Consider the following 17,462-nt stretch of genomic DNA (forward strand, 5'->3'; position numbering starts at 1 on the left):
CTTCTGAAAAAGTCACCAATTATGTTTTCTAGCTGGAATCTTCCAGGGTAATGGAAGTAGAAGACAATCTCAGTGTGGAAAGTTGCTATGAATAAGATACACCAAAGACTGATTGTTGGAGAACAGGGTAAAGAGAAATGGGATTGAGTTTCTTAAAGGAAACATTTCTCAATCCTTAAAAAAAAAAAAAAATTAGCCTGCAAACATAGAAGTGTTGCTGCCTCCCAATTGTGAACGTATTTGTGGATGTTCCTGGTTTTTAATTGAACTCATTTCATCATTATGGCTCATCGTGGCTCTGGATGTTGATGTTTTGTAGGCCTGGTATTCTGATTTCAGCCTCTTACACGAGGGAATATGCTCAGAAATGACTGAGGCAGGAAACTTTGATGCATTTTGTTCCAGTTTTCTTTACATCACACGAGCCTAAATATTGTCAGATTTTCCAGTCACTTAAAAAGCTGGACTACAGCAACACAGGTATTTTCACAGGCAGCATAACTTTTCAGTGCTTTCAGAAACAGATGTTGGACCATAGCCATGGACTGGGTGTTGTCCAAGGTTCCTGTGTGGACGTAGCCAAAGACTCTGCCCATGTGAGCAGGTTTGCAGGCTGAGGTTGTGGCATGGTGTCAGAAGCAGGATTAAACCTTTCTTGGAGAATGGACAGGTGAATGGGTGGTTTTAGATACTCTCATAGAGTCTCAAGGTGTAAAAAAAAACCTGAAATTATGGCTAGTTAGGAAATTAGTAAGAAGGTCGTGTAGGAACCAAGAGAAAACTGAATCTTAGTGACAAAATTGCTGCAGTAATGGTTGCATGAGTTTTTGCCTCCCTCTTTAAGGGAACTGAAATCCTGTCCTATTTGTGGGAGCAATCATGCAGATTTTTAGGAGGAAATGGGATTGAGTGGTGTACACAAAGACCAGGAAAACAAAAGTTATGAGGAAGACATTCCTGAAGAGCATTAATTGTGACTTTGAGCCATGGTAAAGACAACAGGTCCGTATCTTAATTGAACAGGGAAAAAATGACTCATAAGAATGCTGTGCCTTGCACTCCATGCTTATTTGCAAGGAAGTATGCTTTCAAATTTGCATTAGAGTCCCTTAACTGTGTGGTAAAAGTGGCTTAATGTAAATAGCTTTTTCTCTTGACCTTGCAAGATACAATTCTGGATACTGTACTGTGGTGAGTGGAAATAGTAGTGCTTGTTTGCTCTAAACTTGCTCCTGTATCCTACTATCAGTTAGATGCTTCACTTCTCAAAGGAGGGAGTCAAAATAAGGATTTGGAGTATCTGCCATAGCACTTGGTACCCAGACTTGTAAAACCAAGACTTGTGCAGGTACTAACTCATTTCTAGCAAGTAATCATTTGGCACTTGTTCAGAGACTGACATATGAGCACATGAAAAACAGAGCATAATTGCTTGGATATGGTGGGTATCTGACCAATAGGTGTTCCAAAAATATTTACTTATTTTTCAGGCAGAAAGGATGAATTAGCTGTTCACTCCTAACATACATTCTGTGTGTTGCCTAGTAAGTTCCTGCTTGCAGTATCTTGCTGTCTGGAAAGAACTGAGTGTATTTAGAAGTTGCACCTTTATTCTTGGGTGGCAGGTGAAGAAAGGTTCTCACCCTGTTAAGGTATTCAGTGTTGTAATCCTTATTTGCCTAAAAAACGTTCCATCTGTGTTTAAAGATTCTCAATTTTGTTGGGTTTTTGTTTTTAGTACCATGGTTTTATGGAATCTGTGATCTCTGAGATGAGCTCAGCTGGTCGGAGCATGATGCTGATAACACCAAGGTTTTGTGGGGTCAATCCCCTTATGGGCCATTCACTTGAGAGCTGGATGATCCTTGTGGGTCCCTTCCAACTCAGAACATTCTCTGTGACTCTCTGTGGTCCCTTTTGGGAGTGTTTTGGTTGTAACAGTTTGAATGGAACTGCCCTTGAGGACTAGAATTAGGCATTCACTACATCAGCTCAGGACTTCTGTGAGTCCAATCAGAAAGATTGGTAAAATGTGGTGGGAGTGTATCCATAACGCTGCATTCTTATCGAGTGAAAGTAAGGTGATTAAAGGTCACAGTAAAGATGTTGCTACATCTGACTTAAAAGAATGGCAGCTCTGGATGATGCACTGTGATTGAGTCCTAGAGATCCTAAAGGTCATGTTCTCACTTTATTGTGAGACATACTATATTTGTCCTTAAAAAGAGTTTCAGTTTCTCTTAGCAAGAATGACGTTTCCAGGAGGCTGATGAGGGGAGGGGAAAGAATCATGATTCTCAAGGTTAACTTATTAAGTGAAGCAAAACCTGAAAGACTTTTGAGCTTTGTGCTGAATTTGAGTAATAATCCCTTACCCTTCATTTTATTAGGAGGTGTATCTGTGGCTAACTCAAATCTTAGTTTGTTGAGAATTCTAATGCCTTTGTTGTTTGGTTTTTTCCCTCCCAAATGACTTGAAGAAGAATGGTTGAAGAAATTGGAAAACTCCTATCTGTGGATCTATATGGGAGTTTTTGTAATCAATGTAAAACCATCAGATCGCATCCCAAACAACTCCAAACAGGCAGACTCCACCTTCTCTCTGGTTTAGTGTAGTTGGTAGGGAGGCTCCATCCTAACAGTGACAGAGGGCTCTGCCTCTGTTGGCACAGTCAAAATTCCAGGGCCAGCAATTGGGATGCTTGGCTCCCTGTCTTCTGTCAGTGGGTTTGAAGAATCCACTTGTTATTACATTTTAATGGTACAACCTCTAGTTTATATGGAGCAGCCCCTTGGAGTGGTAGAGGACCGTGCACACGGAAGCAAAAATAGACTGAAGTTGAGCTATTTTCCTGGCTAAGTGGGTGTCTCAGTCCTTAAAACTCTGTTAACAGGGGCAGTTTACAAGAAGATCTGGTGGGAGTCTTTCAGAATGTTGTGAAAAAAGACAGCTTCAAGTACTGGTTATAGAGTAAAAAAATCTGTTAAGCATTTCTTTCAGGTATAAACAGCACAGATATAATTATTTGGTCTTCTGCAAATCTGAACTCTGTAAGTTCTTTAACATACTTTTTGCTTTTATCTTTTGTGAAGGTCACAATGGTTTCCATTCCTGAATACTATGAAGGAAAAAGCATCCTCCTGACAGGAGCTACAGGCTTTGTGGGAAAAGTGCTTTTGGAAAAGCTGCTGAGATCCTGTCCTAAAGTGAAAGCAGTGTATGTGCTGGTAAGAAAAAAAGCAAGTCAGGCACCTGAAGAACGAATAGAAGAAATTACGAGCTGTAAGGTATGTGTCATGCACTCACAAAGTTAATTTTTGTCGTTCATTATGATGTTCACATTTAATTTTGAGTACAGCTTTTATTTATATAAAGCAAAATGTTATTGTTAAATGTTTCTCTTTTTTTTTCTAACAGAAATACATAATTGTAAGACCTTGCAGTGCTTCTATAGCTGCTTCAAGCTGTTAGTCTCTAGGAAAGCAAGTTGTTGAAAATTATCCTGTATTTAATTCAAGAGGAGGATGTGTTCAGCTGTAATGCAGAAATGAGCAGTAAAAACCTGTGTTAGACCTTGTTAAAAGAATATTTAATCAAGTACAAGAGGCAGTTGGCTAGGAGTTGTAAGGTGAATTGAGACCCTAAGATCTTAAGCAAGTCACTTTTTCACCTTGTGCCTTCTGTTTTTTTCTGGAATGTGCTACTGGATCTAGCAGTAAATAAGAATGTGTCATCTCAATAGGAACTTAAAAATGCAAGTGGAGCAGAAATGTTTGGCTTAGCAGATTGTTACAGGTTTCTGTTGGTCAGCTTGTGGCAACTAGAAAGGCACTGAAGGTCTGTGCTGTGGAATTACCAAAGTGGCTCTCTACATGATTTTCTGTGCACGCTGGGTCAAATACTTTGCTGCTGAAAAGATTCACTACCTTGATATTCTGGTGAGCTAGGCTGACCATTTGTACTAAGTGTAGAGTCCTCCATCTCTGTGCCCATCTTTCTCCTTAGAGAGTATCCTGTTCATGATGGGCAGGATGAACAGGACGAGGAGAGATTTCTAGCATGAGCTTGGCTAAGCAGAGTTTGTTTATTTCTATCTAAGCCTTTCTCTTATGCAGCACAGGTGTCAGCAGTTTAATTTTTTCATTGAGATTCAATGTAGTCGGTACAAAGTGTGTTCTTAGAAGATGCTAAAGGGGAATCAATAAGGAACTATGGATGCACTTGAGGCAAGTTGTTTAAAGTAAGGCAGTGAATTTCTCTGACTCTGACTAGCCGAGATTATAGCAGATACAGAGATGGCTGTTCCCTAGTTAATTATTTTCTGTAACCAGTCAAAACTGTACCTCATTTTCAAAAGCATCTTCCTGCAGTCTTGTGCAATGTCATAAAACACAACAGAACGAGTTACAGTGAGGTTCTATCTTAAAATTCAATTGTACGTTCTCTCTACATAAAACTCTCAGTTTGTCACTGCCCTGAAACAAGGAAAAGCTCTCCAGACTAAGCTCTGAGATGAAAAAGGAAAAAATTCTCAATCCACTTTTTGTATGCACTGTTACCCAAAGAAAAGTGGGGAGTATTTGGGCAGAGAGGAAAACAGCACTGGTGTGGGCTGACTTAAACTTTGGTAAGCTGTAAGGTTCAGTGTGGCTTTTAGGAAACCTGTTGTAAAAGACTTTCAAATTTGACTCGAAGTCTGCTTGTAGTCTGTACCAGCTCTCATTGAGATAAAAAAAACCTGATGTGATTGGAGTCTTGGTGAGCACTTATTGCTGGAGCAGGTTCACAGCAGAAATCCTGGTAAGCAGAATTACTGCTTGAAGCAGGGACATGCAGACATGGAGTTGCTCATCTATGCAGAGATGTAGAATGGGGCCAGATGTTTGTTCTGTCTTCATCAAATGATTAGACAAGACTGAAAGTCCATCGTTTAAATGGCTTTAATATCATCAAGATTCTTCCAAAAGTCTGTGAAAATTTTAATAAGATCTGTTGTCTTAAGCTGTCCAGTTGCAAGGGCACTGCACAAGTTAGATGGACTCATTAAGTGTTCTGCTGATGCTTGAAGGTTCTGTTTCTTGAAGTGTTTGAAATCTAAATGGGTGAATGTGGTAATAAATAAAATAAATGTGAAATAAACTGAGCTACAGATAGCAAAACAGTGTTGAGGTTTCTGCTTTCTTTGGACTTCAGATGTCTAATTCCTCTGCTGATTTGCCATTTGTGTTGTGTGCAGTTTAGGTATTCTCCTTAGTACTGGTGTAGTGCTGGTGAGAGGTGTGTAGGAATATAGTGCATGACAATGGATGTGAAAAGGAGTATAACAAATGTGATGGCCATATGAAAAATAAAAGCTGGCTCTTTAAGAGCTCATCCTTGGTACTGCTTTTCTGTCATAATGCGATATCACACATAAATAGGGTTAACAGGCAGTTGCTTCAGCTCCTGGGAGGAAGGTGCCATCATTCCCACCAAAAACATAGCAGGCTTATTTTTCAAAGTCACACAAAGTTTTGTCCTTAGGTAAGAGCTGTTTGCTGTACCCATAAGAGTTGCAGAGGCTTTAAATGCTGTCTTGGCAGCTTTGTCCTGTAAAGTGAAGCGTCGTGTTTGCGAAGTCCAGTCGGGGCCTTGAAAAGTGGAGATATCCCATGTTCTCACTGTAGAATTAGCTCTGCTACTTCAGGTGGCCACACAATGAAACTGCATTAGCTCATGTTTGGGCTGAAAAAGCATCTCTTAAAAAAAAAAAAAAAAAGCTGGACCTGCAGCTGCTCACACGGCTCTGGAGTTTCTTGCTCTTGCCAGTGTCAGAGAAGCAACAGAAATAAAGAAACTAGGAGAAGGATCAGTCTCTGTGGTAGAAATATAAACTTACATTACCTGAAGGGTTGTGAAACTGCACCTTTAGGTGACTTAATTTGTAGTTTGAAATTAATTTACGTGATTTTGTAAGGAAATGTCTTTTAACTATTTGTATTTGGTATAACTGCATGCTTGGAGGGAGGGAAAGAAACTACTCCTGTGGTTTTAATACAGTACAATTGACTGGCATTGAAGCAGCTGCAAGATATTGGCCCCTGGGGAGTAAAGAAGGGTCTGCTCTTCTGCAGCTTTCAAAGGTGTTTTATTCCCACAGTACTGTGTGGCTCAGGGAAACTTGCATACTAATGAGTGTAAATAAGATGAGGCAAGAATTTTGATCCGTGTGTTAAGCCACCTGGTTAGAGCCCAGCTATTTATGAGGAGAATTCTTGAGGGAATATCATTTTGGTGAGATTTTTTTCAGGGGGAATTGCTGAACACTAATTTGATAAAACTTAATCAGATGTTCTAATGTGGTATGCCTTTTTTTTTCTTTCAACTAGCCAGAGAAACATCTTTGTGGTTGTTATGTTTTGGGGTTTTTTTAATCTGGAAATTCTCCAAGACTGGAATAATTTGAGGACAGCATTTCGTAAATCACTGGAAATTTGTAAACCTTAATGCAAGATTTCTAAATCTAAAATCCAGCATGACTTTTAGAAGAATTTGAATAGCTATTATCAAGCTTGGGAAGTGGGTAGACTGTTCAGTTTCCTTATGCTGGAAAAAAATATCATTAACTTCATGAGGAGTCTGTAACGTTGTTATGGTATTGCTTATGCACTGTTCAAACTTCCTGATGATCTTGAGAAGTTAGGAGGTATAGACAGAGAATGTGGGATTTTTCTTCACTTAAGTGAAATGTTTTTCTTACCTTCACTGAATTTATAGTCCTGTTATTTCTGACAGCTCTTTGACAGGTTGAGAGAAGAGCAACCAGACTTCAAAGAAAAAATAGTAGTAGTTGTGAGTGAACTTACACAGCCTGGACTGCACCTTAGTAAACCAATCAAGGAAGAACTTATAGAATGCATTAATATTGTATTTCATTGTGCTGCTACAGTCAGATTCAATGAAACACTAAGGTGAGTCTAAAATTTTGTTTACCCTGGTTTGGTAAACCGATGGTGCTCAGAGGGAGGGGGTGAATCAGATGTCTGCCCAATGTTGCAAATATGGGTAGAAAGGCTACAAATAAGCTGTAGCTACATGTACTGTGCTCACTAGTAATGTTAATTTTTCTCCTGGTGTATAAAGGGCAGCACAAACTATTCCTTTGGCCTGCTTTGTTGGAAAGGGAATGTACATTTTCAGAGGATAGAGTTTTGTGCGAAAAGTTGTGTGTGGGAGGTTCTAGTCTCTTACCTGATTAAAAAAACAGGAGATAAAATACAGCTCAGCTTTTCTTCCTGTCTTTCAAAAGTCCCTTATTAATAATGGAGGTTGGCATTGGAAGAAGTGGGAAGAAGTAGATGCACAGGGAGAGAAATGAAAACAAGAAGTGGAAAAAGTGGTGCACACAGCTGGGATTATGAGCTCCTTTGACTTGTTGAAAGAGGTGGCAAACTAATTAGTTACCATTTATGTTAATTGCTTTGGGATAATGCTCCCCTTTTCTGTCCCCCACTTCAGTAATAATGTGAGATAAAGCACTCTGGAACTTAGTAATTGTTTGGAGGATACCGATTTTGTTGTTAATGTAACATTTTTATTGCAATGACTTTGACGAAGTGTTGCTTAGCTGTACTCTTGAAACTTGATAGTACACTGTGTAGAAGGAAACTGGTGCCTACATCAAGTCTGTAGGCTGGAGAGAAGATCTAAACTATAAAATAATCATAGGAGTTGGTCAGCAAGGTGTTATCTGCTGGGAACTGTAGAGATACACCTACTCCGCTATGGTGTCCTTAAACAGGATAATGAACAGTGGTGAAGCTGGAGTAGAAGCACGGTTCTTGGTGGTTGGTTTGGTGGTTTTTTGTTTTTTTTTTTTTTCCCTTCCTTCCATCCTGTGTGGAGCCTTTTGCTATCCTACAAAAAGATGCCAGTCTCCAACTTGCTGGCCTACTAAGCCTTCCAGGTTGTTGACCTAACTTAAGTTGAACTTGGAAGTTCAGCGGTGCATCTTATGGAAGCTTGGTGTTCTGTTGCATTATTTCCTTCATGTTTTATGGAAAATGTGCAGTTTAGATTTAGACTGGGGAAATCAAAGGATGCTGGTAAAAAAAGGGTACAAGAAGAATTGTCCTGAACATTGAGAGGTATATTATTTTAAGCAGAAAATTAGAGCAGTCTCCATGCTGCTTTTTTGAGGAGGGTGGAGAATTCAGGGACACTGCATACCCAGCCCTGAGGCATTTAGGAATGAATTTTTTTGCTTGTTTTTGTCATGCTTTCTACTAATGACATTTCTGTTTAATCAATAGAGATGCTGTGCAGTTAAATGTGGTTGCCACACAACAGCTCCTCTCCTTGGCACGGCAAATGAGGAATCTGGAGGTGTTCATGCACGTTTCCACCGCCTATGCATACTGCAATCGGAAACAGATTGAGGAAGTTGTGTATCCACCTCCTGTGGATCCCAAGAAGCTGATAGATTCCCTTGAGTATGTGTTATGTTTTATGAATTTACTCGGGCAGTCTGTATCCTTTTTCATCCTGCTGTCGAAATACTAAACAATGGTTAGGAGTTGTAAAGATGAAGAGTTATCCTACTCTGTCCCATAGGTCTGACAGCATGAGTGACGCTCCCCTTTTCTGCAAGGGAGATGGGTTAAGGTTTATGGCTCCTTTAAGCTGAGCTGGGTGTGGAGGGGGACTGAAGGAGAGGGATTCTTATATCTATTTGTGATGCCTCCTCTGTGCTGAGAGTGACAGTCTTTCAGCTGCATGATTGGCTGAATCAGGAGATACTGGTAACTTGTGCTGGTACCAGCCCTGTGTAGGAAAGGATAAAATTAAGGTGCCTGGAACAGCTGCCTCTACTACATCCACCTAAAGGCCATTGCAAGATGAGACCGAGATGCTCAGATGATATTACTTATTGCAGAAGTGTTTCTGTTAGCTATCCTGAGAGCCCAGACATTAAAAATCTGGTTTCTGTAGCTTTAAGCTTTGAATTGGGTATTATGGGTAGGAAAAAGGACTCATTTGGTATTTTATTTTCTTTGTGTGTTAGCTATCCTGAGATCTTTCTTAGTGGCTGTCAAACTCTGAAACAGGTGACAGTGTGGGATAAGTGTAGTGTAACTCTACATCAGTCTCTTCCTTCTTACCTGTGGTACAAAATATCACCTCTTGGAAGAGAAGTATGAAACTGAAAAAAATCTAATTAAAAAGTAAAATCCCTTTTAATTGACTTTAACTTGTTATTTTAGGTGGAAGGGTGTTAACATTTAAACCAAATGAGCTACCACCTAGAATGCACCATTGAGCCAGCCTTTTTTGATAATGTTGACTTTAAATGCACTTAAAAATGAGAGATTGCAAAACAGTCATATTTTTGAATATCTGACTTGTGAAGAGACACATGTAACTTAAAACTGTTTGCTGTGGCTTGGGACAGCTGTGTGTACTTTAGAACTCCTGAGAGGAGTTATAAAAGGGTGATCTCTAGCCTTCACTACCCCTCTTCCTACCCTGCTCATATCATGAATGGAATCTGATGTATCACTTTGTAACGTGACATTGGTGAAAAACAATAACTTCATTTCTGTGAGTAACAGACCAAGGCAAATAAAATTCAAGTCCTGTTTTGCAGGAAAGAATACCAAAGTAACAATAGTTGCAGAGGCACATCTTTCTTACTTGTATGCTATGACTGAAGGTTATTATGTTTTTATCCTGAACTAGGAAGCAAGATGAAATTGCAAGATTTAACTTATTTAAAGGGAGAAACATTGTGACCAGCTTGCTTCAGGGATGGTGTGTGATTGCTCACCACCACAAAGGTGGAGAGGGTGCTGGTAGTGCAGCTGGGACTCCATTGTAGTGGTATTGCTTTGTAGATCGTAATGCAGGGAGCCTGTGTTCCAAAGACTAATTTGCTGTGTCTGCACTCCATCTTTGAGGACTTGGTTGGCAGAATTTGGGTATTGTAAATGAGTGTACTGCTTGCTCTGTAGTTGGTGTGTTATAAATTAATTACCAGGGCAAAAAATAAATGCCAGTATGCTTATTTTGATGGACACTTAACATGCAATCCTCTGTTTTTTTTCTGAGAAACTTGTTTTTGTTTAGATATGTGTCCCTTTTTCTTGAAATGAGAAGAAAATAGTCACGTTAACTTCATCATTTCACACCCCACCTCCCCAGTGAAGCAGCATGCAGTAACTTACACTTGCTTCTTGTTTTGTTTCTTTAGGTGGATGGATGATGACCTAGTGAATGAGATTACTCCTAAACTGTTAGGCAAAAGACCTAATACTTACACATACACGAAAGCCTTAGCTGAATCCGTGGTGCAGCAGGAAGCTGCAGGGTTAAACATTGCCATTGTAAGGCCGTCCATCATTGGTGCCAGCTGGAAGGAGCCTTTTCCTGTAAGTCCCTGAATTGTCACATGACCATCCTGCTGCAGACTGTAGTACACCCTGAGAGCCTCTTTAACCAGTGACCTTCGTAGAAGAAAATCTCTTGGACCATGATGTTGTGTCTTGGTTGCTTCTGCATGACTGATAGCAGCACATAGTGTCTAAATACTATCATCAAAGCTGCGCATGAATGTATTTTGGCTGAAAAATAAAAACACATGAGTTGCTAGTCTAAAAATACTTGTAAACTTGAATACTTTAAACATCAACATATTTTTATGGACAATTGCATTTCATTCACTAATGTATAGATAAGCATCTCTCTGAAGGACCATGATGTCCTACATGCAGATCTCTTGTTTGAGTCATAGGAACTTGCTACATCACCAGAATTTGCTATGGAAGAACTTTATTTAGTGACATGGAATTAAAAATCTTTCTTCTCTTTGATCTCATTTTCCTCCATCCCTTACATATGTAGAAACTGCTCAAATTTTCACTTGGAGCTGCTGACTTCAGTATACCTAACCAAATCCTTTCCCCTCTCCCCCTTCCTCATAGGGCTGGATTGATAACTTCAATGGACCTAGTGGTATCTTCATTGCTGTAAGTAATGAATATACTTAATTTCCCCTCCTCCTTTTGGAAGGCAGAAAAGCTTCATATGTTTTACTGCTGGATTTCTATCTCTCTTTGTTGTTGTTTTGTTCTTCAAGGCAGGAAAAGGAATTCTTCGAACGATGAGAGCTTCCAACGATGCATTAGCAGATCTTGTCCCAATAGATGTTGTTGTCAATACGACACTCGCTGCAGCCTGGTATTCTGCTATTAATAGGTATAAATGCTGACAGAAGAGAGTACTGAATATTTGGAAATTATGTGGTGTATTTAGTAAGCCAGTCTTGTATTGCAATCCTCATCAGTGTCCTGCTGTTCCCTCACGACAAAGGAATCTAAGGTTCTGACAGCATTAGTCTCTCCAAGTATAACTTGCTTATGCCAGAGGAAGACATCACCTACTAATGTTATGAAGCTATGTCTGAAAATTCTTGCTTGGGTCTTTTTTGTAATCAATGCAACCTGCAGTAGTGTAGGTGAGGCCTTCTCTGAAATAAAAGAAATATGATAATTAAGAAGGAGAAAAATACTGAAAGATGCTAAAGCAAAAAATGGACCATGAAACTGATGCTTTCTGCTTTATATAAATGATGCTATTGAGGGAAAGGATAACTTTGGGCATCTCTTCTGTTGTCTGTGTTTGTAAAAGGTTGTTTTTCTTCTAACTTGCTCTTTTATCTTTTTTTCCTTCAGACCAAGAAAAGTCATGGTGTATAACTGTACAACAGGTGGCACCAATCCTTTCCACTGGAGTGAAGTTGGTATGCCATGTTTCTTTTTTTCTCATTAGCCTTAATTAAAAAAAAAAAATCAAACACGTTATAATCAGTAAACCGTAATGCACTTTTATTTTTGAAACTAGTATTTTAGCCATACCTCTCAATTTTGCAGTGAATTTTGCTTTCTCATTAGCTTCCACTGTTAATTCTCTCCCCTCCAGCCCCCTGCAGCATTACCTCTACTTAGTTTGGTTCTTGTTGGTTTGGGGTTTTTTGTTATCTTATTCCATTATAACTGTGGGAGAGCTGATTTTTCTGTTTGTTGCTGCCATGACCTAAACCAGTGTGTGGAGATAAATGTTGCTCAGAGTAGCAGTAGTGATGCCAGTAGTGTAATGCCAACATCAATAAATAAATGTGAAAAAAAAAAACGAATAAGCAGCCCAGAATTAAATGTTTTGTACATCTGCATAATTGAGAGGTCTGGTAATAGTTTTGACCTTGTGTAGTTCTTTGTGTTTGGCTTAATTGTTGGTTGAGGTGGCTTTTTTAATATTCATATTGTTGCATGACACTTCAATAGTTCATGTACAGGGAAGAGTAGCCTTTAAGGAAATATGAATACCTGTTTTAAGCTCTAAGATATCCTGACTAGGATTTAACCCACAGGCCAACAGCTTTGTAATAGTTTATGTTATAAAGAACAATACAAGCTGTTTGACATAGTAAACCATTTATTAGTTTTCAGTTTTTTTAGAAATTGAGTTCTGAAGCTCAGATTATTTTTCTTTCAATTAACCTCAATTCTTAAATCTATTTTACTTGCTTTTCCCATTTTACATGGATCTGTAGTTGCAAACATTATTGCTTCAATTAAACTTGGAAAATTGCTGACTTCACTTATATCCCAGTTTGAATCAGAGTATTTAAGTGGAGTCTATAAACAGCAGCATAAAGTTCTGATGGAAGGTTAAAAGGAGAAGATTAATCTATAAGAGAAGATTGAAAAGGTCCTGAATTTACAGGTGTTACCAAGAATTTCTCATGGAGTCTCACCCTAACTGTTTTTTTAATGATGCCTAAATTTGGATAAATTCGTTAAAAATGTCATTTTAAATCACTCCAGATGCCTGCAGAGTCCTCAATCTGTTTTAAAATCCTTCACACAAGCAATCAGAATAACCCTCTTCATGAAATATAGATGACTATTTAAATAGCTTTACATGCTTTATAACCTGAAATACTGTCACTGTTAGAAACCAGCAACTTCTAAGGTAGGGAACAGGAACAGAAAGAGAGAAGCTACAATAAAATATGATACTGAAGATGAAGGCGTAAACCACCTCTTGATTATAGTAAGAACCAGTTCAACAGTATTTTAATTTAAAAGCTTATAACTGTTTTAGTTTCTGTGGATTGTAGAAGAGTGAGGGTGGTTATTTAAATAAGACACTGCTGTTGATGCTGTACCCTGTAATGTACTTTGAAAAGCATTACATTTTACATGGTGATTATCGAAGCTGTTGTGCGACTTCTCTTTCTCAGAATACCATGTAATTTCCACTTTCAAGAGGAATCCTCTCGAACAGGCCTTCAGACGGCCCAATGTAAATTTAACTTCCAATCACCTTTTATATCATTACTGGATTGCTGTAAGCCATAAGGCCCCAGCATTCCTGTATGATACCTACCTCAGGATTACTGGAAGAAGCCCAAGGTAATGGTGACTGGCTCTGCCTTGTTTGTTCCACTGACTCTTAACAAAACTATGCTTACACTGTGATGTATGTTGATTTTAATTTTTTGGTATTTTTTTCTTTCCCTGAGTGTTCTGTGACTAATACTCAACCTTTTTTTCCTGAGAACAGGTCCTTGAATTCAAAATGACTGAACTTCCAAGGAAAAATGAGAGTGTTTTTTGTTGGATAGTTTGAGATTTTGAGTAGTCAAGATAAAGAGAATTAGAAGATATAGAACAAGTAATGTTTGCTCTTGGATAATAAATACTAAAAATATGTTGATCCTTATTTTTTGCTGCAGAATACGACATTAACAGGTGTTACAAGCTAAATCCATTAGACTGTATGTCAAGAATACCAGGCTTTATCTTTACCAGCAACCCCCTCTTGTATCACGGTCGGCGGGCAGAGGCCGTTATAGTGTGTTTTTTCTATGATGTTTTGCTCACATTGACAGGTCGGGAGCCACGGTAAGAGGGACAGGGCTAAAAATATCTTGTCCATAAGGTGGTGGAGACTTGTGAAGAAGATGTGGCCTGGGCTCTAACTAAGTTTACTAACTGAGCAACAAGAATCCAGTGGCTGCACTTGAAGGAGTTTAATGCTGGCCTGCTAATGCTGTCCAAGGGATGTCTTGGATCAGAATCCTAGTCAGTCATTAAACTCTAGGAAGTGGCTTGGGTTGAGGTTGTTGTTGCTTTTATGAACTGAAAATGGAATGGGGGACTGAGCTTTTAATTGCAGATTATTCCTGTAGATGATACAATTTGACCTGGAGCGTTGGCTTGTATCATCTCAACATTCCGTTCAGTTTATAATACTTAGCTAACTAAAGTGGTGAAAATAATAACCAAATCACGTAGAAGGAATATAAAGTTCAATTTGTTTCAGATTTGCCCAGCCATGTGCTCTTAGCTCATTGCTTATGTTACATGCTCACCATCACTTTCCTTCAGGTTATAAAACCTATACTGTGGTGACAGTATATTAACACAAGCGAGTATTCATTTGTTGTCCTGTAGTCTAGGCCTTAGACTTAGTCTAGTCTTACAGGGAGGGTAAAAGCTACCACAGCACTGGATGAGTAGCAAGGAGCTGTGTCAATGGTTTGTAGGGGAAAACTTCTCGGCTGCAACAGTGTAGTGCTTAGAGCAGCAGCAGCTGCAGTTGTCTGTGCCAGTTTAATAATCTTCCCACATTGAAAAGTTTGTAGATTTTCATCTCTAAAGAAGGTATTGTACATGAAACCTCCTAGCCTCTAGGTTCTCTTGCATTTTTCATGTTATCTTTACTAAAAATTGATAGAAATTCTCTGACAGATGTGAAAACTTCATCCCTCACTAAGAGAGTTAGGCTGTAAATGCCAGTGTCCTGTCTTCTGCATGGTTGGGAAGGAGTGCTGGCAGAATCTTTGAGGCTTTGAAAGGCAGCTGGTTGTGTGAGTATTTGACCAGTGGGAGTAAATTGAGGCTGTGAATAATCATGGTGTTTAGAATATTTTGCTTAGTTTTATATTCTAGCACTTGGAGTGTTGAATCTTGGTTTTGCTTTTCCCGGACTCCTTACTTGATGTCTAAAGACGGACTTTTGGGCTTTCATCACTTCTGGTACAATTGGTGACATGAATACTTTACAGAATAGAAAATAAATTTTTACTGATACGAATATTCCTCCTTAGCTTACTATAACAGTGATTGGATGAGTTTCCTATGATGCCCAAGGTTCCAGTTTGGAGAAAGAATGGCAGATTGAACTGAACTAAGCTATTGTTCAGTCACGGCTTTGAAGTTGGCTACACAGCCCAATTACAGGCATGCAGCTTTCATTAGACAGCACTCCTTCTTTCCTTTTTAAAAGGATTTAAATATGGGAGCCTGCAACAGAAGCAGTAAATGTAAATGAATGCTTAGATGCAAGGAAGATGAGCAGTGTTAAAACCTAATGGAACAGGCTTGTGTTGTTTAATAATACAAGAATTCTGGGACAGATCTTTACTCTTGCACTTTTATCTAGAACTTTGAAGCTGCTTTGACTGGTGTGCTTGGAGGGGTGTACTGCTGTTGCTGTGGCCATTCTGTCAGTTGATAGAATGGTATTAATTACCAGGTAGCATGTACTCAGACACTTCTAACTGTTGGGGAAGATGAATCAGGGAAACCTTATAAATCTTTTGCTTAGCAAAAGATTCTGGAAATATGAAACCTATAATCGGGATAGAAATGAAAGCTTAGTTTGAGTTGTAGGATACTGAGTCTTAGTTACTTTATAACCTGAAAACAATAGTCTAGCTAGCTGAAGGAGAATCCCTTTTGATTGAGCAGAACCCTTTCTGCTGGGTAAGGGATCCAAAGGTCAATGTAGCAAAACAGAAGTTTAAAAGAGTTTAAAGTTTTTTAGAGTTTAAAATGTAACACAGTATGGTAATATAGTAGTTCTTATAGGCTGTATGTAAAATCTATAGGATTTTGTATCTTGTGTTGGTTGGTCACTGAAAATTAGAATATTCATCACAAAAGAAGATATAATGTATTGTAACAAGGACCTCGCTCTCTTACCTCTTCCTCCTCTCCTTCCCGCTACTCTTAACTCTCTTAACTCTCTTACCTCTTAACTCTTACTCTTACCTCTCCTCTTAACTCTTACCCTTCCTCTTCCCCCTATTCTCGCTCTCTCCTGCTCTCTTCCCCTGCCCTCTGCTCTCTCGCTCCCTTTCTCTCTCAGCTCTCACCCTGCTGTTCTTTCTCCCTCTCTCTTTGGGACTTCTCTTCAGCCGAGGCTGGTGGCTGAAGGCAAGGCCTTTTTACCCATGACCCTTGCAATAAACCCACATGTTTTGGAATACACAGATTGGCAGAATTCCTTGTCCCAGCCGTCCACAGATTCGCCTACATCTAACCACTTGGAAACACTATTGGACCTCAGTAAAATGATGTTCTGAGTGAAGAAGGGCTGGCTTAATTAGAGATGTGACCTTTTCTCCTGTGATGTAGCAGAGCAACCCTATAGTAAAAATGTAATAAAATCAGCACAAGGCGATACAGATATTCTGTTAACCTGCCTCCACGTGGGTGGGTGTTGCCATCTCAATGCTGAGCACACTGAAGTCTCTATTTTGTGCAATGCAAGAAAAATAAGTAATGAAATCCCTGTGCAGGTTTAACTGCAGTGTTGTCATGCCATCAGGGTATTGTACTGCAGTTGAATGAAAATTTCTATCAAGTAGAAGAAAAGGAAGGAATTAGAAATGGATCAGGTCTATGATCCTTCAGAACTAAATGATGATGTTAATAATGATAAAGATCAAACCCAGAAATCTTCCTGTTTTCCAAGCACTTCTCTGTTGTAATTTTTCTGCAATGTGAAGTCATTCTTTTGCACCTCACTTGTGAAACCATTGTTTTTGATGAAATGGAAATATTTTTGCTGCTTTTGCTTCTGGTTGAAGGTTCTTGAATTTAACGATTCTCTGGTAATATTTAAAGGTAAGGAAAGGAAGAAATAAGCTATATAGTATTTCTTCCAAAATTGCATAGGAAAAACATGTACAAAAAGCCCTGACTAATGACAATGTAATATTTTATACTAGAGAATGCTCTAGCATTGTGGAGTTGTATGAATAGTGGTGATAAACCTTAGCATCAAAGTTTAAAGGTAATGTTGTCTGTAGCTTGCCATATATACTTAGTTGCATAGCAAAGCTTGTTAGTTGCCTAATTATCTTTAAAACAAGGCATAGTTTGCTACTGTAAATTTGCATAGTGCTTAGCACAACACCAGAACCGTGTGTTACTTAAAAGCAGTTTGGTACATTTGAAATGTTAAAGCTTTTAAAAGTGCACAACAAGCAGATCTCCCCAGTTGCTCTGAGAAAGTGACATCTGACGTGTAACCTTTTAACTTGTAGTTCAGAGATTTCTGCAACAATTCTTGTGTTACTGCTTCTTAGAAAGCTAAAGGAAAGGTGTGGCTGGCATATGGAGGGAGGTGT

General features: G+C 38.9%; 1 protein-coding gene across 1 annotated transcript in view; it reads left to right on the forward strand.

Annotated features, from left to right (window-relative positions):
* FAR1 (fatty acyl-CoA reductase 1) overlaps positions 1-17,462 on the forward strand; it is a 37,180-nt gene that overhangs the window by 7,630 nt on the left and 12,088 nt on the right. The window contains exons 2-9 of the mRNA XM_066320584.1: positions 3,094-3,288; positions 6,776-6,951; positions 8,293-8,472; positions 10,230-10,407; positions 10,960-11,004; positions 11,115-11,233; positions 11,710-11,777; positions 13,281-13,452. Of these exons, the coding sequence (XP_066176681.1) occupies positions 3,100-3,288; positions 6,776-6,951; positions 8,293-8,472; positions 10,230-10,407; positions 10,960-11,004; positions 11,115-11,233; positions 11,710-11,777; positions 13,281-13,452 (1,127 nt within the window). The 5' untranslated portion in view covers positions 3,094-3,099. The remainder of the gene's footprint in view (positions 1-3,093; positions 3,289-6,775; positions 6,952-8,292; positions 8,473-10,229; positions 10,408-10,959; positions 11,005-11,114; positions 11,234-11,709; positions 11,778-13,280; positions 13,453-17,462) is intronic.

This window comes from Sylvia atricapilla, chromosome 6, assembly GCF_009819655.1.
Source record: "Sylvia atricapilla isolate bSylAtr1 chromosome 6, bSylAtr1.pri, whole genome shotgun sequence".
Classification (NCBI taxonomy): domain Eukaryota; kingdom Metazoa; phylum Chordata; class Aves; order Passeriformes; family Sylviidae; genus Sylvia; species Sylvia atricapilla.